Source organism: Thalassophryne amazonica, chromosome 8 (assembly GCF_902500255.1).
Source record: "Thalassophryne amazonica chromosome 8, fThaAma1.1, whole genome shotgun sequence".
NCBI lineage: Eukaryota > Metazoa > Chordata > Actinopteri > Batrachoidiformes > Batrachoididae > Thalassophryne > Thalassophryne amazonica.
In genome coordinates, this window is record NC_047110.1 from 48,874,032 (window position 1) to 48,898,626 (window position 24,595).

The 24,595-nt window shown below is 39.6% G+C and overlaps 1 protein-coding gene across 4 annotated transcripts in view; it reads left to right on the plus strand.

The window, feature by feature from the left end:
• The window catches only part of LOC117515548 (CUGBP Elav-like family member 2), a 91,876-nt gene extending 70,051 nt beyond the window's left edge, over window positions 1-21,825 (plus strand). For 3 of the 4 annotated variants that reach the window (XM_034176158.1, XM_034176154.1, XM_034176157.1), the window contains 2 exons: window positions 8,564-8,760; window positions 21,699-21,825. In XM_034176158.1, the coding sequence (XP_034032049.1) occupies window positions 8,564-8,760; window positions 21,699-21,811 (310 nt within the window). In that variant the 3' untranslated portion in view covers window positions 21,812-21,825. Of the gene's footprint in view, window positions 1-5,345; window positions 5,488-8,563; window positions 8,761-21,698 lie in introns of those variants that run through there. The other variant, XM_034176155.1, reaches the window with a different exon arrangement.
• Window positions 21,826-24,595: the final 2,770 nt, after the last annotated feature.

Consider the following 24,595-nt stretch of genomic DNA (forward strand, 5'->3'; position numbering starts at 1 on the left):
ACTTTTTATTCTAGCAGGTTTTGCAAATTGGGTCCCTGCCATCTTCAATGACACCACTGTCATTCTGTGAATAACCAAAAAACTGACACACTGGCGATTTGACTGGCTTTTTCGGAGAGAATATACTCCAGTAAATATATTGCAAAATGGGGGTCAACCTAACACTAATTGCAGTAGTTTTCCTGACTTTTGCATCTTGTGCAAAATTCCAAGCACTATAACATATCAAAAGTATAGAAAAATCTAACTATGGGAAGATTTCTTAAAATTGTCTGACACCCACCCTTGACCCTTTTAAATCTCATTTTAGTGTGTCAAATTAAACATATAGTGATGAATTAAACAGAAAATACTTTTATTAAAGAGTGGTTTCATCTGAGAAAATATGTATCTTGCAATATCGGATATCTTTTTGTATAATTACGTCTGCCAAGGACGTAATAAAATCATCGGCATTTATTTATTAATTTGTCTCTCTGTCTGTTAGCAAGCTTATGTCATAACTTGCTTTTTTTTGCCTTCTTGCTCTCGGTCGGGACGGTCGCATTTTTCTCTCCTCCTCCCTCCCCAACTTTCCTGCTACTGTAGCGTGTTTTGTCTGCCAGCCCTGCTCCTCTGGAAAACGGCAAAATGGATCTGATCAAGTGGACTCTGAACGCAATTGATACTGTTTTTTCCACAAGGCACTCGGGAGCGGAGGACCCGTCCTGTCCTGCCGGGACACATGTGGCGGGTTACGTGATGGACAGCTGGCGGAGGTGGCAAGTCATGTGCCTGTACACGTTGTCTGTGGAGGACGTTGAAGATGTTTACTTATTTGGAGCTGTGGTGACCGGGTTTCTGCTGTGTGGAGCGGCCGCAGCACTGGTTTACCGGAAAATTAAGAAGGTGGAGGCGGCATTAATTGGCCCGTCCAGGCTGCCCCACATGATCGATTCGATTGGAAGGGCAGTGTCAACTCAGTCGGCGGGTGTCATCCGCACATTGGAATCCATCTCGGGGAGAATGGCTGCACTGGAAAACCGCTTTGATCGTCTGTAAGACCACATCTCTCCTCTATTCAGATGTATTGGGAGCCACTCTGAAGTTTCAGACTGTGGATTTTGCCAGGCGTCTGTTAATATCGTCTGTTAATATCTATTTGGTTCCCAAACACCAGCTGTCCTTCAAGGCCGCTGGGATAAAATCCTCCCCCCGAAGAACACTCCTGATAGCCTCGCTCCTCGTCTCCCCCGCCTCCTTGTCTTCCCTCCCTTCCCAGTCCTGATATGTTGACTGTGGGACCTTGAGACTCTGGTGGACTGATTCAGGATTGGGATCTCCCCCCCCCCGGATGGAAAGATAAGGCCTGATGGCGCCTCAAGGGCGGCCTTTCCGGGTTGTCTGGACACTGGACACATCCAAGTCTCAGCTGTTGTCTGTCGTCTATTGTGTTTTTTTTTTGTTTTGTTTTGTTTTGTTATGACTGTTTTCTGTGCTATGGGTTTTTTTTTTTTTGCTCTCCAGTGGTGCTGCGGGTTCAACGCAGCAGAGGTTTTCTTCCCAATTATTTCCTTGTGTGTGCTTTTATGTGTTCATGTACCGGACCGGCTTATGTGTGTTGTTGTTTGTGTCATGATGCCGGTCAAGGTTTGCTTAGTCCTGCTCGTGACCTAGGGCAGGGATATACATCTGGAGCTGGTCCCCGGGTGACAAAAAGGCGACCTCTGCTCCTAACTGGCAATTAGGATGGGTAAAATGCAGTAAACACATTTCATTGTGCAGGGAACAATAAACGTCTTTTTTTTTTTTTTTTTGTAATCCTTAACTGCTGCATAGATTTTGATGACATTTTCACCACAGATAGATATTACGCCATGGAAGACATTGGAGGTGATCTGGATCCAATTTCTGGATCCAGATTTCACTTTATATAGGCTTTGAAAGATAATGTCAAACTACTTCATGGGTTCTCACCAAATTTACACCACAGATATTGGGTCATGGAAGACTCCTTAATTTTGGAGGTGATCCGAATTGGTGAACATCAGAAAACCGATTGTTCTTGTTTTCATGTATTTTGCATTTTTAATGTATAATTATTTATTTATGTATTTTATTATATTTTTATGTATAATTATATGAAACTCGAACGTGTCATCACTATTGAAGTTGTACAAAGTTTAACAGTGATGCAAAGTTATACACATTAGGTACATTTTTAAGGCATACAAAATGGTGTTCAGATAGATTTATTTTCCCTCCCAAAGCTGAAAGTTTGCATTACATGAATATATGATATGAACATTATTTCACATTTAGTATGCCCCTTCTGACCAACAGAAATGGATAGCAATTCTGCTCGACCTCCACTTGCTCTCTGGATGTCATCACAGCCTCGTGGTTAATTTCACTGTCTTTGCATTATCAAGTAGATGTTTTCCACAGAACACACAACTGTTCATTTGGGCTGGATACGTTTCTGACTACCATCAAAATAAACTCTTTTTAGAATGTACTCCTACATGATGTGATAGATGGACGCTGGCCCCACAAGGGCGTTGGACGATCCCCTACCAATGACTGCGTGTTCATCTCAGTAATGCACTTTGTTTTGATGCTATTCTGGTTTCCCTGTTTCCTGTTTCTTCAGCTTGGTAAAGGCTGTGTAAAAACCTTGTAATTGTCAGAATGGCCTAAGCAGAGGGTCATCCCTTTGAGTCTGGTGTGCTTGAGGTTTCCTCCTCAATATCATCAGAGTGAGATTTTCTTTACCACTGTTGCTTGTGTGCTTCCTCTAGGCCTAGGGGTTGGTAAGGTTAGACCTTAGTTGTGTGAAGCACCCTTGTGGCAGCTTTGTTGTGATTTGGCACTGTATAAATGAAATAAGTTGAATTGAAATCTTACCAAAACTTGAATTAACCATTCCATTTACAAGAATAAAAACATAAAACAAAAAACCCAGTGAAACATTAAATCAACACATGAGCCTTTTCAATGAAAGATCATGTTTTTCAAATAATTTTGTTTTGAATGTGGACAGTAAGAATGTTCAAACCTCTGATGATACTCCTAGTTGGCAGCATCTTAAGGAAGTACAATATTAAATAATAGACCCCAGTTTACCCTTGACAAAATAAATTATACAGTTAACTGAAGTCTGTAAAACCAATGCAGTCAATAGAGACTGAATGTGGGAACTTTTTTCCTGTTGCCATGGCGACCAAAACAATTAACTTTATTAATTCGATACATTTATGTCAACAAGAAAGCCAGCCTTAAGCATCATGCAACTTATTTCAACACTGTAAGATTTAAAACACTAATAATGAGCCCAGAGACTTTTTTCCTGAAGCAAAAATTATCAAGTCAGTTAAAAACATCTTCCCATCTATAGAATTTTCTGTCCTTTTAGTATGTTATTTCAGATGTCTCTTAAAACCAAATCATGCACAAATAAAAAGTATTGCAATTAGTGGTGTGTATGTCTGTATCTTTACTGGACTAATAAGTCTTTGCCTCTGTCATCTTCACAGCAGTCCTCCTTACTCTGCCAGCAACAGTGCTGCAGACCGCAGCCAAAAACAATGGCTGCTTCGTGTTGTTTCCTTCAGTGGCCACAGTCATAGATATATAGTAAGCTAGATAACACATTTTCCATTTTGGAGACCAATGCGGCATCTAGGTTACTATATATCTATGGCCACACGTGTGTGTGTGTGTGTGTGTGTGTGTGCTGGAGGTGTTACTTTTATTACAGGTGCACCGATCGATCGGGCACAATCATTATCGGCCGATCACGCCTTGATCGGTTTGATCGGTGATCGGCAAAATGCGCTGATCAAAAGGACCGATCACAACAGTGCAGGCGGTAGTACAGGGAGCGCTTGGTCCTGTCATGACACGCTTTCCTCTGTGACGTAAACTCATTTTGACTTCTGATATGAGCTGGACGGACAAGGAGAGCAGTCGCCATCATCTAATGTAGTCCATGTCCGTTCAGCTCATCAGAAGTCAAAATGAGTCAAATGGCTCTGAGAGATCTAGACTGCTGTGTAATGAATGGAACCACACTGCCATCTAGTGGATATCCAGTGTGCATGAGTGTGTATTTGTGAATCAGTAGGCATTTGTTTGTGGATCTGTGGATTTCGCGAAAAGAATGTCTTGGTGATCCACAAATGCTGAAACTCAATTCACAAATGCAATTTCCAGTTTTACAGATGTCATTTGTTTTTTTTTTTTTTTACAAATTAAGTTTTATATTTGCAAATACAACATTATTTGCAAAGACCAATTTACAAGTTACAAATATGAAATTTGCATTTGTGGATATCTGAACACATTTGCAAATCAATGATTATTTGTAGATCACCCTGTGTGCATTTACAAATATTGAGACAATTTTAACCCCATAGAATGAGGCCTGTATTTTACATTCTCAACGTTCTGTAGGCTGTAACCTGAGCAACATGAAACATGGAAAAAAAACCTTGCTGGTAGAACAGTCAGTGTAATAAAACAAAAGTTGGCAGTTTATTCTAGTGTCTTTATTTGATTGCGTGTTTTTTGTTTCATCATTAAGTTTTAATGCAAAAATAGTCCTATACATTAGACCTGTATTCTTATTTTGGGCATGATCCAAATATGTACTTGATCGGTATCGGCAGATCAAAATTTCAGTGATCGGTGATTGGCCTAAAAAAATCCTGATCGGTGCACCTCTATTATTTATTTTTATTTGAGTTGCACCACTAGGTCTAAAGTTGCAGCTACCGGCATAATACATTTTCTTGAGAATGTCGACATGACGATGTTGAGGAGCTCCTATGATTAATTGTGATTTTTCACAGAATGATTAATTGTGTCATCCCTAGCCACTATTACTCTGAATTTCCTAGTTTTACAACTGTAGTTCTGTACTAAGCGGAATTGATGAGACGTGAAATATTTTTACTTAAATAAATAAATGTGGCAACACTGGTCATTGGGGAAAATTGAATAAATGGTATCACACAGGCTAATGTTGTGACCACAGTAAAACTAACCAAAGCATGTCTCTGACTTGGCCCATTGTACTATGGCGGAGTGGTGAATACTGTTTTCCATCATGGGGAAACAATATGCAATTGTTCTCCTGCTGTGACAAAGCTTCAGAGTGCCTGAGGTTGAAATGTACCGTAGATGCCTCGGTCTGCTACCCAGTGTTTTTTGGACCTTTAGGCTCTGCTGTTAGGTTTTTCCTTTGTGTGGAGGTCAGGACTTAGTGGGAAGCTTGTTTGCAAACTATTGGTCAGAAGTCACTTTTCTTTCAGTGATGCAATATTAATTATTGTTGCAATGTACTGACAGTCTTGAAGACAGGGGAGAATTTTTAAAAAAGGGTGTTTCATCAGAATAGAAGCTTGGGTGATTTGTTAGGATGTCATTCAAAGCCCTGAAGGATTTTGGAGTTTCCGCAGAACGACTGGGCTCTATTTGTAAGCAATGGATGACACGCGTCCAAAGGTCTGTGTGCAAAGTTGTCTTTACATTTGTGTACCTTTCTATTTATTTATTTGCTTAAAGTTGCATTCACGTGTGTTTGCAAGACTGGTTCTGCTAGTGATGCTTGACCATCTTTGTTGGTGTGGTAGGGCTGTATGTACTGGGGGTTATAACTTAACACAATTTTACTGCTTTGACAACTGGTGAATGCCTGTACTGATGGCCTGTTGTAATACTTTCTAGCTCATTTAACAGTATTGACAAATGTTTGTGCGCTTAATTATGTATATGAAACTTACTGCAATCATAGGTACACTTGGGGGTATTGCCAGGCTCGCATCAAAGGAAAATGGCATTTTTCTGCTTCTTATATCCATTTTAACGCTGTTATTCTTGAGTACTTAAGATTGTCAATATATTGTTGCATTATCTACTGCTAATACTTTCGCATTCACATCAAAGCGTATGTATTATGCAGTGGTCATATTGCAAAAGATGTACAGTGTTCCAGACTGTGCCCAAATGGTGGTATTTAGTGACCATCCATTTTTTTTTTTTTTGAGACAGCACAGAGTTTTGTTTTTTTTATTATTATTATTTTTAGTAACCACTCACGTATGAGCAACCTGCAAACTTGCCAACTTATTTTTTTCATGAGTGAGTCTGGCATTGAGGGTCTATTAGACCATATGACTCTTTTAAAATATGGACTGCTGCTTTCTGGTTCGTAGCAAAGTCCTGACCACAGCACTACTTTATTTATTAGATGTCACAAGCTCAGCCTGTCAGTGCTGAAGGCTGCTGTCCCACACACTGGCATAGAAGAAGATAGCAGTGTGCACACTGGAGCTGTGTTGGCTGTATTTAATTATTTGTTCAACTTCGTAATAATATTATTTGTAACTCCTTGCACTTTTTGCGTGAAGGTCATGTTGAAAGTTTCTGTGAATTAGTGTTTGCAGCGCTTCACTTTTCCAACATTTACAGCTTTATTCTAGAATGGATGCAAATCATTTTTTTCTTCAGAATCCTACAGACAGTACCCCTTAATGACAATATAAATGTTTCTTTTTCTTTTTTGAAGATTTATTAAAAATAAAAAAGGGAAAAAAAAAGAAATCACATGTATATAAGGATTCACAGCTTTTCCATGAAGCTCAAAATTGAGCTCAGGTGCATCCTGTTTCCATTGATCGTCTTTGACTTTGAGGGGGAAAAAGATTTTGCCCATTTTGGAATAAGGCTGTAACATAGCAAAATGGGGAAAAAGTGAAGTGCTGTGAATACTTTCTGGGTGCACAGTATACTGCAAAACATTTAAAGAAAGTTTGTGTTAATAAGAGTGTGTTTATACTAAATTCTGACACCTTTTTGACACTTTTTTTTTACTGCAGGCAAATATCTGTGTCAGACTCCAAACCTTGTTGAATATTGGTATCTGCCCTTTAAAATCCGTATCAGTCGACCTCTAGTGTGAGATCCCTCGCTCAGTCACTTTTTTCTCTTCTTGGCTTCCTCTGACAGAGGTTTTCTTTGCTTTTATGCCTGTCTGCTCTACCATAACAATCAACATATAAGGAATAAAGCCTTCGTTGGTTTGTTCTTATAGCTGCTAGCTATCCGGTGCCTCGATAGGGCGGCATGTATGTGTTGTAGTGCCATAAAGCATTTCATCTTTCTCTTGACATTTTCATTTGAAGGAAACCAGGTCTGTGTCCCTGAAGTTGCAAGGCTTAAAGGTGATCTCCAGTGAAGTCAACATTTCAAATAATTATGTACCACAACTTGTCCTTATATGTGTAAACCTGATTGTAAATGCTTGACTTGATTTTCCATATCATGCTCCATAAACTCTGACAGTATGAGTACAATAGTAACTAATAATTTCAAAACTGTGTCTGTTGATGAGGACCCAGAGTTGGGGGGCGGGGGGTGGTACCCTTTGTTGTCAGATTTGTAAACCCCGTGTTTAGGGCTGAAACGATTCATTGAGTAACTCGAATAATTTGATTACAAAAAATGATTGAGGCAAATTCTGTGCCTCGAAGCTCCATTTAACATTGTAGTACATATGCCAGGCCTGTGTGTTGCACTGTAACGTCCCCAGAAAAAAAAAAAAAACTGAAGACGACTAGAGCATGCGCACAAGCCATGCAAGTGCTAATCAATTTAGCACAAAAGCTACGTCTTTCCAACACAACACGCAGAGTAAAATAAAGCCTCTTAGGAGACAGATGGTTCACGCAAATCATCTGAAATAGCTTGCTGCACATTTAAAGCGAAGCAGTGTGTTTGTTTTTAAAAAAAAAAAAAACAGTTTCATCTGCTGGCTGCTCTACGTGGGGAGTGACTATTCGCGCAGTGAGCAGTTGCTGTCTCTCTATGCCAGCTGTGAGGGGCTCAGCACTCCCCTCACACTGGGCCAGTCACAGCTCCGTCCACAGCCACACTGACAAACATTCTCTGAAAGAAGATCCTCTTTCTTCTGTGTTTTGTTCAGACTCGCACTGAGTGTTTCGCTTTTTTGGGAAACACACAACACTTCACAAACACTGTAATTTAAATAAAATAATAATAATAATAAAAAAAAAACAGTGACTACGAGGCTTGCATGTTCAACCTCCAGCTGAAATCCATCTGCTGAATCACAGAGAAAGGGGGATAAAAAAAAAAATCATGCAGCGACCCGGTCCACCAAACAAACAAAAAAACTTAAAATGATTAAATTTTCCTTTTTTTCCTTCTTTTTTTTTTTTAGGACTGTATTGTATGCATTCTGTTTGTAATTACCTTCTAGCTTATTTATCATTTAAGGCTCTTAATTTCTTAACCATGTCTCTTTTAATGTCTAAACCATTGTTGCTAAATGTCTTGTTTTTCTTTTGAGGACCGCTTTGGAAATCTAAGTGTAATCTTGGGTTAATTCTGATATTTGTACCTTCTGCGCATATCTAATTTTTAGACGAATGAAATTAGTCAACCATTGTGGTTGGTTCAACCACCAGTTTTTTTTTTTTTGTTTTTTTTGTTGTTTTTTTTCTGTTCGCGTGCACAGACGCATGCTGTACTAATTATAGATCTTTCTTTTTGCTTTTAGTAACGGCAGTGGCAGCAAGATGAATGGGTCACTAGAGCAATTGGACCAACCAGATCCAGATTCCATCAAGATGTTTGTGGGACAGATCCCACGCTCCTGGTCAGAAACTGAGCTAAAAGAGCTTTTTGAACCCTTTGGAGCTGTGCACCAGATCAACATCCTCCGTGACCGCACTCAGAACCCCCCTCAGAGTAAAGGTATGTTCAGTTTAGCTTTGTATATATACAGTAGTGTTCAGAATAATAGTAGTGCTATGTGACTAAAAAGAGTAATCCAGGTTTTGAGTATATTTCTTATTGTTACATCTCCAATGCTTTAAAATGGACAAAAAACCAGAGACGCGTGGAAGAAAACGGAAAACAACCATCAAAATGGATAGAAGAATAACCAGAATGGCAAAGGCTCACCCATTGATCAGCTCCAGGATGATCAAAGACAGTCAGGAGTTAACCTGTAAGTGCTGTGACAGTTAGAAGACGCCTGTGTGAAGCTACTTTATTTGCAAGAATCCCCCGCAAAGTCCCTCTGTTAAATAAAAGACGTGCAGAAGAGGTTACAATTTGCCAAAGAACACATCAACTAGCCTAAAGAGAAACAGAGGAATATTTTGTGGACTGATGAGAGTAAAATTGTTCTTTTTGGTTCCAACGGCAGCAGACAGTTTGTGAGACGACCCCCAAACTCTGAATTCAAGCCACAGTTCACAGTGAAGACAGTGAAGCATGGTGGTGCGCATCATGATATGGGCATGTTTCGCCTACTATGGTGTTGGGCCTATATATCGCATACCAGGTATCATGGATCAGTTTGGATATATCAAAATACTTGAAGAGGTCATGTTGCCTTATGCTGAAGAGGACATGCCCTTGAAATGGGTGTTTCAACAAGACAATGACCCCAAGTACACTAGTAAATGAGCAAAATCTTGGTTCCAAACCAACAAAATTAATGCCTCGCAGATGTGAAGAAATCATGAAAAAATTTGGTTATACAACTAAATACTAGTTTAGTGATTCACAGGATTGCTAAAAAAGCAGTTTGAACATAATAGTTTTGAGTTTGTAGCGTCAACAGCAGATGCTACTATTATTGTGAACACCCCCTTTTCTACTTTTTTTTTTTTTTTTACTAATAGCCCAATTTCATAGCCTTAAGAGTGTGCATATCATGAATGCTTGGTCTTGTTGATTTGTGAGAATCTACTGAATCTACTGGTACCTTGTTGCCCATGTAACAATAAGAAATATACTCAAAACCTGGATTAATCTTTTTAGTCACATAGCACTACTATTATTCTGAACACTACTGTGTGTGTGCGCGTGTGTGTGTGTGCGCGCGCGCGTGTGTGTGTGTGTGTATATAATATATAATATTTGTATTGAACCATTTCGGTACGGGACGTTCGGTACAGGGCTATGCACCTGAATATTAGCCGCACCCACCAATTTAAAAAAAAAAAAAAAAAGAAATTGTACAGAAATAGGCCGCACTCGTGTATAAGCCATGGGTCTCCACGTTGTAACATGAGATATTTACACAGAAAGATGTTAGACAGATTATTTATTTTTTTATTTTTTTACTTAAATACGTACCATAAATGCTGTTTTTCCCTGAAGTGTTGCACGTAAATATTGACATGCACGCCATGCAGCACGCACCCACAGTGTCGCTGCTCCACACGGAGAACTGAGTAATTTTATAACTTTTTCTTGAGATTTCATCGCGTGTGCAGCCAGGATCCCTTGGAGGCTGTGGTAAATGAGACATTATTGAGACACTGCGACCTTATGGACTTGTTGCGTCAAGACAGAGAACCGGTGGTGGTGGTGCCACAGAGTGACTTTTCTTCACTAAAACGAACCGGTAAGACCTTATATTTACACTGTGTGTGTGAATTCACACCACATGAGGAGCGCAGCTTTCAGGAAATCAATTGACATATTTGTTGTTTATTTGAGAACATTTTATTCAACATATTACCAGACAGCACTTTGCATTTATTTTATTTTTCTTTTTGTATAATGTTACAATAAATTGTTTGTTTAAACAACAAGCAAATTTAGATTTTGCATTTTGTTTGCATACTGTACTGAAAATGAACCGACCCGTGACCTCAAAATAGTTACGTGCAGAACAGTGTTTTTTGTGGATCGTTATACCCCTATATATATATATTCTAGTTTAACAAACCTTTTCAGCCACTTTTCTTAATGTCACATTTGTGTAAAATTATAGTTAAATTTTCTGATTCAGTGATTTTCTTAAAATAGAGTAAGAAGCAGTCAGGTGTGAATTAAGTAATGGGAGCAGCAGAATTCACCAATAGGTGTTCATAAACAGTTACATTTTGTACAAATTAATGGCTTCAAAGATGATGAAAATGATTGACATGGTGACAATATGTTAATTTAGTTGACATGTCATGGTCTTTTTCATTTAGGATTTTACTTTCAAGAAGTAGACTTAAAAATAGTTTTTTAAACCTAGCCACCGTAGTGGTCGACCGAATAATCGGCCAACTGAATAATCAAGCAAATTAATGCATTTTCTGTAATCTGCATCATCTCATTAAATTGCTCACGACGTAAATTCAACCAAAAAAAAAACAAAAAAAAAAAACTATACAGGCGGTTCAGAACAGCATGTACAGTCCGCCAGTTGTCACTGCAAGAGCACCATGTAGAGCTTAGCTTTATCATGGGAGTTCAGCTGCATGTTTTTCCTGGCTGCAGTCAGAGTGAACGTCTCAGACAAAGAGAGAGGAAAAGTGGCAAGACTCAAAACGCTGTGGTCAGATAATGCGTTTGTCTCCACAAAACTGTCAAACAAAACATTATTTTGTCATTGTTTCACAGCAGTTAAGCTGTATAACAAACACAGCAGCAAAAGTGTCCCCCCCGTTGCTGGCTGCACCAGGCGTGTGCGTGCGTGCTCACACGCGCACTGACAGAGCCCGACGGATACTGATTACCAACATTGGGGTGTATAAAAAAAAAAAAAAAAAAATTACAATGGTAATACAGAGATAAAGAAAATAGTTTTCAGTAAAATGTCTCACTTTAAGAACGTCAAATAATTTTTAATGCATTGTAAAAACAAAAATTAATATAATAATCGATTTCCACATTTTTTTGCTGTTTTCACTTGTTCTGCAGTTTTCAGTAAAACAGCAAAAAACATTTAGCCCAAAATCTATCAAAGCTTGCATTCCAACCTTTTAGAAGAACTGCCACTACATTGTAAAAGACATTGCAGCAGCTTATTATAAAAGCAACAAATGGAAAAAAATGTGATGCTCAGAGTTGTGTGATTCTGCTTCATTAATTTAATTTAAACTATTTAACAACTGGTATGTCAGGAATACTGCTTGGTGTCAGAATTGGGGATGTCATGGATCAAAAAAGCCATGGTGCGGCTCGCATGTGGTTTAAGCCATGGGCTGGATCATTTTTCAGCTCTGGAAAAAAATGTGTTCCCATTTTACAAAGGTAAAGGAACTTTTGCCTCTTGTCCTGTTTAGTTAAGTATCATGTTGCCGTTACCATGAGTGGGAAGTGTAGTGCATTTGATGTCTTCCACCACGTTTGTGGGGGTATAAAAATAAAAGCACCTGCTTGGGGCAGATTGCAGAAAAGGCACAAACTTTGGCTTGGTTTTCATTCTTCCGTGCAGCTTGCCACAATATGTGAAGTGGCATCTGTGTACATTTATGCGGGCATGTGTATAACTTCAACCACAGACAAACTAGAGAGAGCTGAAATTTGTTGTTTGGTATGCTTGTGTATTTTGAGTCAAGGATGAACGCCGCCACAACGGAATGTTGGATATTGGCTAATGACACTTAACAATGAACTTTGCTAATTACATTCTGGACTCATACTCCATTTCAGCACCGGGCAGTAAATCATCTATATATTAAAAGCGAAGTGGCGTATGCATACGTGTATGCGTGAGTGTGTGATTTTTATTTAGTAAGTTCAATGTAAGTACATGGATGACAGGACAAAAGTGAAAACATTTCTCTTGTGGTCCATTTAAAAATAAAATCAAATGACAAAATATTAGTAATAAAATAAAACAATAATAATAAGTGTGTATATGATAACAAGAAGCTAAACAACTTATAAATACATGAAGACAGTAAATTAGCATTAAAAAAATTATGTAATTAACTGGAAGTAAGAGTTGAGTTCTTCCTCTAAGAACCACTGAGATGTAAAGGCCCGGTCACACAGCACTTAACAAAGGGCAACGAAGCCCAAACGAAACAAGAAATCTGGACTTTAGTTGACTTTCATTGGCATCATTTAACCTTCGTGTTGTGTTTTGAAGGTGTTGTGAATTCATGTTGTGGATCAGCTGCACCTGGTGGAAATAACCGCATATGGGGAGTCAATGCGCGGTGTTCACACGGACTGATCAGTTTACTGCTCTGATGATGTATTCAATCATTTTTACACTTATTTTTATTCCCCTTTTGACAGTTTTCTGTCAAAATCATTGATATGTTGATTACAGTTTTCTGTACATCAATATATATGGTTTAGTAACGGGATACAACAGCCACCACAGCACACCAGCGTTTTTTGTTTTTTTTTGTTTTTGTTTTTTCCCCAGGCCCCCTGTGAACTCCGCGATATTTTCGGCTCCTGCGCTGCCTGCGCCTTTCAATCCAGCTGGGAGAGACTTGCTGCACAAAAAGTCTGACCAGTGTCCTATTAGGAGCTGCAGCATACTGTCCATGAACTCTGAAGGGCTTGCTGTCCTCCAGCCTGTGCAAAGAGAAGAGTCTGCTGACCCTTTCAGTCTGACAATTCAAAAGTTTTGACAAGGTTATCCTTGATCACTGCATATTTGTTCGGGGGGGGGGCTTTCCAGGAGCGGGACCAGACTTGTTGCCATGGAGCTGAGGGCTGTCACGACGTAATAATATTTTGTGTCCTCTGTGGTGATCTCTGAGTGAACTGCGCTTCGGTTTGTGCAAACCAGGCGGTAGTTTACAGAAGCGTAACTTTGAGCATCAAGTGTGAAAAAGGTTTCAGTAGCAGCGGACATTCGCGTGTGAACAGGTTGATCGGTGATCAGAAACACCAGGGTTTTGGGAAAAAAAAAGGCAGAGAGAGAGAGACGCGGCACTATCTCTCAGGGGAGAGCACAAAAGGGCTCTGAACTTGGCGATCTGATGTTCCCAGCCCTGTCAAGGAAGCGCATAGTGTGTTGTCAGTCTGAACCAGAAAGTGAGGATTCTGATGATGGAGATGATCTCTCTTTTGTTCTGGACGAGCAACCAGAGCAGGTGGATCCACCGACCTGTGCAGAGATCTCCACAGTGGGTCGGATCGCATGCTTCTCTTTGCAGCTTGTCCAGCGCCGAGTCCTGGAACGCAGAGCAGGATGCAGACACACACTGCTCCAGCAGTGTCTCCAGGTGTGTTTCATTTAAAGCATCGAGATCAGCTTTAGCTTTGGTTTTGTTTTGCTCCTCTTTTGTTCCTTTTGCACTCTTGATTCGCAGGCTATTCTGTGATGGGAAAAGGCAAAAGCTCATTTGTCCACCTTTTCGCAACGATTTGTGACTTTTTTACTTTTTTCCCCCTTGGTTCAGGGATCGTCACATGCCGTGTGACCGGGCCATAAGGTTCCCCAGTTGCTCCCGGTTTGTAGTGAGCACCTTGCATGGCAGCACCCTTTCATCAGTATGTTTGTGTGTATGTGAGGCACAACTGTACAGTGCTTTGAGCGTCCGTCTGCAAATGGAAACGAACTATATGAATGCAGTCCATTTACCATTGAGAGCCTGTTGATCCCTACGTACAACATGCTAGTTTTGTTACTACACACATAATACGCTTCACCTGACTCTCCCGAAGTAACTGTTTGATAGTCATTCCAGTGGTAGCTCCGAAGTCCTTCAATTATACAATAAGATGGAAAGAACAAGCACCCTAAACCTTGACTTGCTCATTGTGGCTTTTCATGATTGATATGTATAAATGCGTTAATAAGTTCTTCATGTCCTTATAACAAATTGCTGCCACGTTATATCTGTGTAGCTCCTTGGTGACCTCTTATCCTGTTAAACAGCACTTAGCCGAGCTAGCATTACTATCACACACTGACAGATTGAGCTATTGGAGATTAACTTTTAGTGTTCCAGCTGTACAGACTGTTCAGCAGCTGTCAGTCATGTGGAATCAGCTTGTTCTGAAACAACAGATTACTTTGTCATGAAAAAACAATTTATGCAGATGACTGATCACTCTGCTGGTTTTTCAAAATGACACAGACTGCATTTTAGTATACCATCTCTTCAGCTGTTTTTAAAAAAAGTCGGAGTGGTGGTACTTCTCAGTGAACCCAGGATTTGCTTTGCAGGAGTATCTCAAGTCACTGTGGACCTATAAGCAGCTAATGGGATTAATAAATGGAATACTTTTAACAGTGTTGAATGCTTGGTCTCCAAAGTAAAGGTCAATGTCCATTGGATTCTATGACATGTGACATAAGTTACGACATAATGTGATAACTAAGCATGACAGATGGTCCAAACTATTCCTTTTTAAAAAAAAAAAAACCCTGTGAACTAATAATTTGCATCACTTTTTACCTAAATTGGCGCGATTTGAACTTTTGACCCCTGCACAAACTGACACTGACCTTTGTCACCGTTCTTGCTGTTTTTATCCCATAACTCCAAAGAATTCAGTTACAGATAGTCCAAACTATACCTTTTTGGAATCTTTATGATCAGGCAAATAATGTGGTATAGTTTTCAGTATGATTGGAGCATCTTTTAATTTTGTCTCCTGTGTAATTCTTCAATTGATCCCTATCTGACCGCCAACTGATAACTCAAGTGGCCAATTGGATTTTTCAAAAGAGGAATGTCTAATGAGTATTCGTGCTGAATTTGATGCTTTTATCACCATTTGCAGGATTCTGCTCTAAATATTCTCTTATCTGCTTCACTAACCCCCAATTTTAATTCTCTTTTGTACCCCTTCCCCTTGGCCCTACCCCTACGCCTACCCCTTTAAAACAAGGGGTAAGGCGAAGGGGTATGCCTCTAGCCCTATGAATTGAGACACCCCTCTGCCTTAGGAGGAAAAAAAACTGCCCATGTCAAACTGCCGTCTTCAGTGTTTAACATGGCAACCGAAATGCAACTTGTTGCAGTAATCTGTTTGCTCTTTTTATTTTCTCGCCTTTGTGTAAATGCAAAGAAATAGAAGTCGCAGATTCTTTGACGCATCGCAATCATGTCATGTTAATTAATGTAATTAATTTGTAATTTATAATAACAATTAATAGTATTAATAATTAATTAATTAGTAATTAATGTTTATACTACTAATAATCGATAATAGTAATAATTAATATTGTTTGATTAATCATTGATTTATTGATTAGTAATTAATTAAAATAAATAAACACTTGAAATATATCAGTCTGTGTGCAATGAATGTATACAAGTTTCACTGTTTGAATGGAATGACTGAAATAAATCAACTTTTCATGATATTCTAATTATATGACCAGCACCTGTATGTATGTTATGGGCTGCATCTCGTTCTGTTAACCTTATATTTATTTTTCAAATGCTCCCATTTTTTGCATCCAGCCCTATTTCCTTGACAAATAATAGCAGTCTATTAAGACATCAGGTTATGTGTTACACATATACATGTGTGTGTATATATTTTCCAACTTACTCCCATTGGTGAATCTTCTCATTTTCTGCCTCATTTTCTTATTAGGAGACGAGTGCGCTCAGGGCTCCATTTGTTTACAAAATACACAAGCGTTACAGACCTTGAAATCCAACAGCAGGGATTGATATTATCCAAAGATTTATGAACATACAAATTAACGTGCTTATGCTTTATCATGATTTTCTCCATTGTGAAATATAAAATTGTCTTATCGTAGTGTTCGTGTGTATTATATGCATTATAAGGGCTCAGCGCACAAGCGAAGTTGCGATATTCTTCAGAACGACAATATACGCAACATGCATCTAGCAGCATACATGTTACTGTCATAGACAACTGCCTATAAAGTTTTTGGCAAGTTATAACTTTCTAAACAACGTAACTTGTAATGAAAGCAGCTTCATTTGTGCGGCTCTTTCTGCACCATGTTTGTTTTTCCAGAGACATTGGTAAGCTCCTCCTACCCCTCCAAACGGAGTGTGCATCCAGATTCACTCCGTTCGGAGGGGTTTGAAGCCCTCCGCCTACCCCTCCGCTTCGCTCCAAAAAGAGAATTGAGACACCCCTCTGTCTCTCATGCCCGTGCAAAATGGAGGGTAAGGGGTAAGGGGAAGGGCCAAGGGGTAGAATTGAGACTCATTCTATGTATCCATCCTTTGACTTGTCTCAGGAAAATGTAATTCTTACCATATTTTCTGGAGTGTAAGTTATACCTGTCCAAAAACTCCTCTTTAAAAGGACAAAAGCATATGTAAAGCCTGATTTATGCTTCTACAACTCTATAACTGTCGCCCGAACGTGGGTATGACCTTTTGGAAGTAGGTGTCTTACTGCATTTAACCACTGGAATTGTAGGGGGGCGCAACATAATGAACAAGGCAGGGACTTTTCGCCTGCACCGCCACATTTTCTGGTCACCCCCAGCCTTTCTCTGGACAAATTGTCTCTCAATGACCCCCACTTCTTTCTTCTGCAATCATCAACCTCCAAAACAACTTTTATGTGTAATTTCCCTTCATGAATTGAAGGTCATTTGAGCATCTTTGTAGTTTTTTGACTCGGTGTTATGAAGTTGGTCGTATTTATGGACTCTTCTGCCAAAGGTTCCTCTCTTTGATCTATGATTGAAATGTAATCAGCGTGTGCACTGCAAAAACTTTTAATTTGACAGGAGAGGAAGGAGTGAAACCGGAAAAGTGTCCAATCATTGCGCTTGCGGTCTCTGTCCTTTCGACGCGTAGTGTAAATTTTTGGGAGGTGCACATCAACACAGAGGGCTCTGCGTCGCTATGGAGTTGCAGAGACAGAGAAACATAAATCAGGCTTTAGTCACACCGGCATATAAGTTGTATTTGCTACTTAATACAAGAAGCAAAATTAATTTAATCAATTCATTATTTACTTATGAGGCACACAGTGTTAAGGAGCAAAGCTAAAGAGATAATTAATGTCACTATACAGTGCATCTGGAAAGTATTCACAGCGATTCACTTTTTTCCACATTTTATGTTACAGCCTTATTCCAAAATTGCTGAAATTCATTTTTCCCCTCAAAATTCTAGACACAATACCCCATAATGATTGTTAAAAAGGGTTTTTGAGAGTTTTGCAAATTTACTAAAAAAATAAAAATAAACCTTAAGAAATCATATGTACATAAGTATTCACAGCCTTTGCTAAGAAGATCAAAATTGAGCTCAGGTGCATCCTATTTCCACTGATCATCCTTGAGATGTTTCTACAGGTTAACTGGAGTCCACCTTGGGGTAAATTCAGTTGAGTGGACATGATTTGGAAAGGTACACACTTGTCTACATATCATGTCCTACAGTTGACACTGCATGTCGGAGCACAAACCAAGCATGAAGTCAAAGGAATTGACTGTAGACCTCGGAGACAGGATTGTCTCGGCACAAATCTGGGGAAGGCTACAGAGAACATTTCTGCTGCTTTGAAGGTCCCCAAAACAGTGACCTCCACCATCCGTAAATAGAAGTTTGGATCCACCAGGACTCTTCCTAGAGCTGGCTGCCCATCTAAACTGAGCGATTGGGGGAGAAGCCCTTAGTCAGGAAGGTGACCAAGAACCCGATGGTTGCTGTTGGAGCTCAATCATTCATCTGTGAAGACAGGGCCTGAACCTTCCAGAAAGGCAACCATTTTCTGCAGCAAGCCACCAATCAGGCCTGTATTGTACAGTAGGGTGGCCAGTCAATTCTTAGTAAAGGCACATGGCAGCCCGCCTGGAGTTTGCCAAAAGGCACCTGAAGGACTCTGACCATGAGAGACAAATTTTTCTGGTCTGATGAGATAAAGATTGAATTCTTTGGCATGAATGTCAGGTGTCGTTTTGGAGGAAACCAGGCACCATCCCTACAGTGAAGCATGGTATTGGCAGCATCATGCTCTGGGAATATTTTTTCAGCAGCCACTAGCCTTGTTATTGATCTTTAATTAAATGATATCATTACGTAGACATCTGTGTTGCACCGGTGTTCCTTCACATCCACAGTGGTGCTCAGGGTGTTGCCATGTGTGTGTCAAAAAAATTGGAATATTGTGAAATTAATTTGTTCAGGTATTTCAGAAAGTAAACACTTGTATATGTTCTAGACTAATTACATATAAACTAAAACTAGCGTGTAGCCGTGGGGATCCATGGGCTCTAGATTGGGGAGTGTTTATGAAATAGGTAGCTGACATTTTTCAAGGGTGGTAAATAAGCAAAGCTTGTATAATGTGTTGGAATGGCATGTGAGTCCAGAACGTTTCTAGAACCTTAGACTTCAACAATTTTTAGAAAAGGAACTCAACCCTTTTATTTCCTGTTAATTATGTAATATTTTAATGTTATGTAAATGTTAATTTACTGTCTTAATCTATTTAGAACTTGTGTGCAAATTTCCCTGCTTATTGACCTCTGTCACTTTAAGGGGCAGTTAAATCACGGACTGCTAGCTTTTGCTGCCTCACTCTGACATGGGCACTCGACTCAGGTTGTTAATGCAAGATGGGTGAAGTGAGAGCAGACTGCATGCTGTGCCTCCTTTACAATCCTAGCCAGACTAGTGTACCCCAGCAACATGCATTACAAATACATTATAGAAATTTTGTTCTTGTTATCCTATACGCACTATTATTATCAGCACTATTAAAATAAGCATACCAAATGGCAAATTTCGACTGTCACACATGCATGCACTTACAGCTTTTTGTTTTTTCTGCATTCTGCTGTAAGCATGGTGTTTTAATTTTACACACAGATGGTGGAGGAAGACCTCAAAAGTAATACTCTTCACTCTTTGTAACGACAACATAACACTTAACTAAACTGACTAAACCAGCTGAACTGCAAAAACAATAAATCAGTATCACTAAAAAACGTTGTTAAACTAACATGACCCACAATAACATTTAAATCCCCAAAACCCCGAGCTTCCATAGTGCATTGCAGCACAATGTCCATTGTTTTCAGCTTAGCTAAAATTGCGAAATTCTCCAAAAATATTAGTCCTATTAACTTTAATTTGCACACACCTGTTTTCAGTTCACCTAACGTGTATGTGTTTGATGTTGGAGTAAGCCTGAGCACCCGGAGGGAACTCGCACAAACCTGCAAACACCACACAGAAAGGCCCCAGTGGAAAGCGATCCCATCATCTTCCTTTGAGGAAATGGTTCTAACCACTAAGCCACCCGTGGTGCCAGTAATTAGTAAAATATTTCAAGGTTGAGTAACTCACTATTTATGGAATATAAATTCCTGTGAATTTAGATCTGTTTCAGTACACACAACCACAATCATGTGAAAGACTGCTGCTGACTTGACAGTTGTCCAGAAGGTGCTCGTTGACACCCTCCACAAGGAGGGTAAGCCACAGATGGTTGTTGGTGAAAAGGCTGGCTGTTCTGTGCTGTATTTGTATAAAAGTTGACTGGAAGGGAAAGGTATAGTCGGACAAGATGCAAAAGCGACATGGAGGACTGCAGCCTTGAGAATATTGTCAAGCAAAGCCAATTCAAGAACTTGGGGAGCTTTACAAGGAGTGGACTGAGGCTGGAGTCGGTGCATCAAAAGCCGCCATGCACAGATTTGTCCAGGAAATGGGCTATAAGTCTGATACTCTTGCTCTCGAGCCACTTCTGAACCACAGGCAATATTAAGAGTCTTATCTGGCTAAATGAGAAAAGGTTCTTAACTGGTGACCTCCTGCTGGGTATATGTCGGTATTTCACTATACATCTGATCCAATTCAAGAAGATAATCTGATCTTGATCACTGTGGACCTTTGGCTCACCCATCCTATGTGAGGTGAATAGGGTTCCTTCCTCCCGCTCATCTCTTTTCACTTTGTCCGTCAATTGGCATAGATTTGCTGGGAGAGGATGGAGCAGATTTCTCCAAACAGGGCTGCATGACACAGTCTTATGTTTTAATTGCCTACCAGATGATACTCCCGTTAAGTTTGTTCTTGCATCATCCGTCTTGCTTTTGTCGAGACTGCTGTAATTCTGTTTCTATTTTTGTTGTCTGTTTTGCCACAAATCTATTCAGAAGCACTCAGATTTGCGGGTTATTCTTTTAGGTCACTGACAAGTTAAGCCATTTAAAAAAAAAAAAAAGACTGTCACCCCCCTCTCCAGTTGTTTATTTAGCTATAGCAAATCAGAGACCGGGCCAAGCAGCAGAGAAATGACTCAGTTGGATGTCAGAGAAGAGAGTTCAGCAGCCCTCCCCTCATCCGGGAGCTCCAGTAACAGCATAATGCACACTATGTAGGTCAGAGACGCTGCAATGCTCCACTTCCTCAGCCTAGTGAAACTGACAGGCTGGAATGCTACTGGCGGTCTGCTGGGACAGTAGGATGAGAGGGGTTTTTTTTTTTTTTTTTTTTTTTTTTTTTGCCCCCTCCCCACCTCCACTCCCTCTCTCTCTCCTTTTCATCATTCCCTCCCCACAACCTCATTCTTCCCACGATGCCTTTCTCTCCCTTCTGCTCTGTTTGTGCCGTTTTTATGTGTTTTTATGCAAGTCTGTATAATTGTGTTCTTGTGTGAGGCAGCAGCATTCACTCGGATGCATTTGTATTTTGCCCTGCCTGTGTTGACCTGTGGACTGGGTATCAGTGTATCCTGACTGTGTTCTCACCCTCTGGTCTTTTTTGTGGCCATGTAATAACACAGTGTTTGCCTATCTCATTACCTCTTCTCTCTCTGCAAGCTCCCACATGAGCAGTGTGCATCATGTGCACTCGTTTCTAAAAATATTCTATCACGTGATACGCACAGAACATCTTTTCATGCATTTTGTTTTCTGGTTTTTCTGGAGCAAAGGTAATGAGCTGTGTGTGTGTGTGTTTTCGTTTTAATGAATATTCCTCATGTTTATTGATTGTTACTGTTCTCCCCCTCTCTGTCTGCAGGATGCTGTTTTGTAACTTTTTATACAAGAAAAGCTGCACTGGATGCCCAAAATGCACTGCACAACATAAAGACTTTAAGTGGGGTGAGTAAGCATGGCGTGTTCTGTTTTTAGGTGCTTCAATTCCATCACATCCCTGATGCAGGTTGTGGACTAACGAATACTGAGCTCTCGCGTCTATGAATTCATCTGGCTGACGTGTTTGCCTTTACTCTGGGACTTGTTGGCCCTTACTGGGCCATTGTGAGTTGAGGCAGCAGCTACATGTTGCCCGCGGGGATCCATGAGCTCTAGATTGTGTAGTGTTTATAAAACAGTTGACATTTTTTCAAGGGTGGCAATAAATTATGCCAAGTTTCTATAACGGGTTAGAGTCCAGAATGTTTTTAGAACCTTAGACCTCATCAATTTTTAGAAGAACTCGACCCTTTTATTTCCTGTTAATTATGCAATTTTGAAATGTTAATTTACTGTCTTAATGTATTTATAAATTGTTTAGGTTCTTGTTGTCATATGCACACTATTACGGCTACAACAGTATGTGCGCACTGATGGACTGATTTCTGGTCTGATATTTTCCCATATCAGACCATTACCATGACAGTCATAATCAGGAAATTATGAGCGACCAAGAGGATCATTCTCCGAGCAAAGTTTATTACAAAAGTTTATTATTAGCAAACAAACTCAAAGTGGACATGCAAAATGAAGCCCAACAAGATGAAAATACAGCTCTGAACAGCCATATAATAAATGATTATTCACCTCGCTTGCTTGGTCTGTACGGGAATATTAGACCTTGGTCTATTTTGTCACTTGATTTTGAAATGGACCATAATGAAAATACGTGTTTTCACTTTCTTGTGTCATCCATGTATTTTTAATGTATTTACAATTATATTATGTACTTGCAATGAACTTAGTAAATAAAATCACACGCACACGCTATTAATATAAATGATTTACTGCCCCCTGCTGACATGGCATTTAAGTCCAGAATGTAATTAACATCCATTGTTGACTGTTGTTAGCTAATATCCATAGTTTCTCAAAAAAAATTGTCTTGTCAACGTTCCTTTTTTGCAGCATTCATCCATTACCCAAATATATAAACATACCAAACGGCAAATGTCAGCTGACCGAAGTTACGCACGCACGCGGAGCTTTTTGTCTTTTCTGGTTTCTGAAGCATGCAGGTGCTTTTATTTTTACACAACCACAATGAGACTGTGCTGGAAGACATCAAATGCAGTACAGCTTTCACTCATAGTAATGGCAACATGACGCTTAAATAAAACCAATTGAACTACAAAAACACAATGAACCAGTAACACTAAAAACACTGTTAAAGTAACATGAACCACAGTAGCATTTAAAACCCCAAAACCCTGAACTCCTATGGTGCATTGCAGCACAATGCCCATTGATCACTGTTACTAGCTAATATCGCTAAGTTCCCCAAAAATATTAGTCCTATCAACTTTGTTTTTGCAGCGTTCATCCTTGTCCCAAAATACATAAGCATACCAAATGGAAAATGTCAGCTCTTCCCAGTATCTCTGTGATCCAAGCCATACTCACACAGAGGCCACTTGGCTAGCTTATACAGTTGGGTAAAAAAGTATTTAGTCAGCTCCTGATTGCACAAGTTCTCCTACTTAGAAAGATGATCTGTATTTTCATCAGAGGTACACTTCAAGTATGAGAGACAAAATGGAAAAAAAAAATCCAGGAAATCACAATGTAGGATTTTTAAAGAATTACTTGTAAATTATGGTGGAAAATAAGTATTTGGTCAATAACAAAAGTTCAACTCAATATAGGCTGATGGAGCTCAGGCAGGTTTAAAACAGTCTAAAAACATTTCATTCATGATGGTTTTCCTTCCAGATTTTAATGTTCAGTGGGCAAATTTAAAAATGAAATGCCTTGGATACAATAAGATAATGATTAAACACATCATGTTGTGACAAATCACTACATTTTCATGTGTATGATATTTATATAGTAAGCTAGATAACACATTTTCCATTTTGGAGACCAATGCGGCATCTAGGTTACTATATATCTATGGCCACACGTGTGTGTGTGTGTGTGTGTGTGTGCTGGAGGTGTTACTTTTATTACAGGTGCACCGATCGATCGGGCACAATCATTATCGGCCGATCACGCCTTGATCGGTTTGATCGGTGATCGGCAAAATGCGCCGATCAAAAGGACCGATCACAACAGTGCAGGCGGTAGTACAGGGAGCGCTTGGTCCTGTCATGACACGCTTTCCTCTGTGACGTAAACTCATTTTGACTTCTGATATGAGCTGGACGGAGAGAGCAGTCGCCATCATCTAATGTAGTCCATGTCCGTTCAGCTCATCAGAAGTCAAAATGAGTCAAATGGCTCTGAGAGATCTAGACTGCTGTGTAATGAATGGAACCACACTGCCATCTAGTGGATATCCAGTGTGCATGAGTGTGTTTGTGAATCAGTAGGCATTTGTTTGTGGATCTGTGGATTTCGCGAAAAGAATGTCTTGGTGATCCACAAATGCTGAAACTCAATTCACAAATGCAATTTCCAGTTTTACAGATGTCATTTGTTTTTTTTTTTTTTACAAATTAAGTTTTATATTTGCAAATACAACATTATTTGCAAAGACCAATTTACAAGTTACAAATATGAAATTTGCATTTGTGGATATCTGAACACATTTGCAAATCAATGATTATTTGTAGATCACCCTGTGTGCATTTACAAATATTGAGACAATTTTAACCCCATAGAATGAGGCCTGTATTTTACATTCTCAACGTTCTGTAGGCTGTAACCTGAGCAACATGAAACATGGAAAAAAAACCTTGCTGGTAGAACAGTCAGTGTAATAAAACAAAAGTTGGCAGT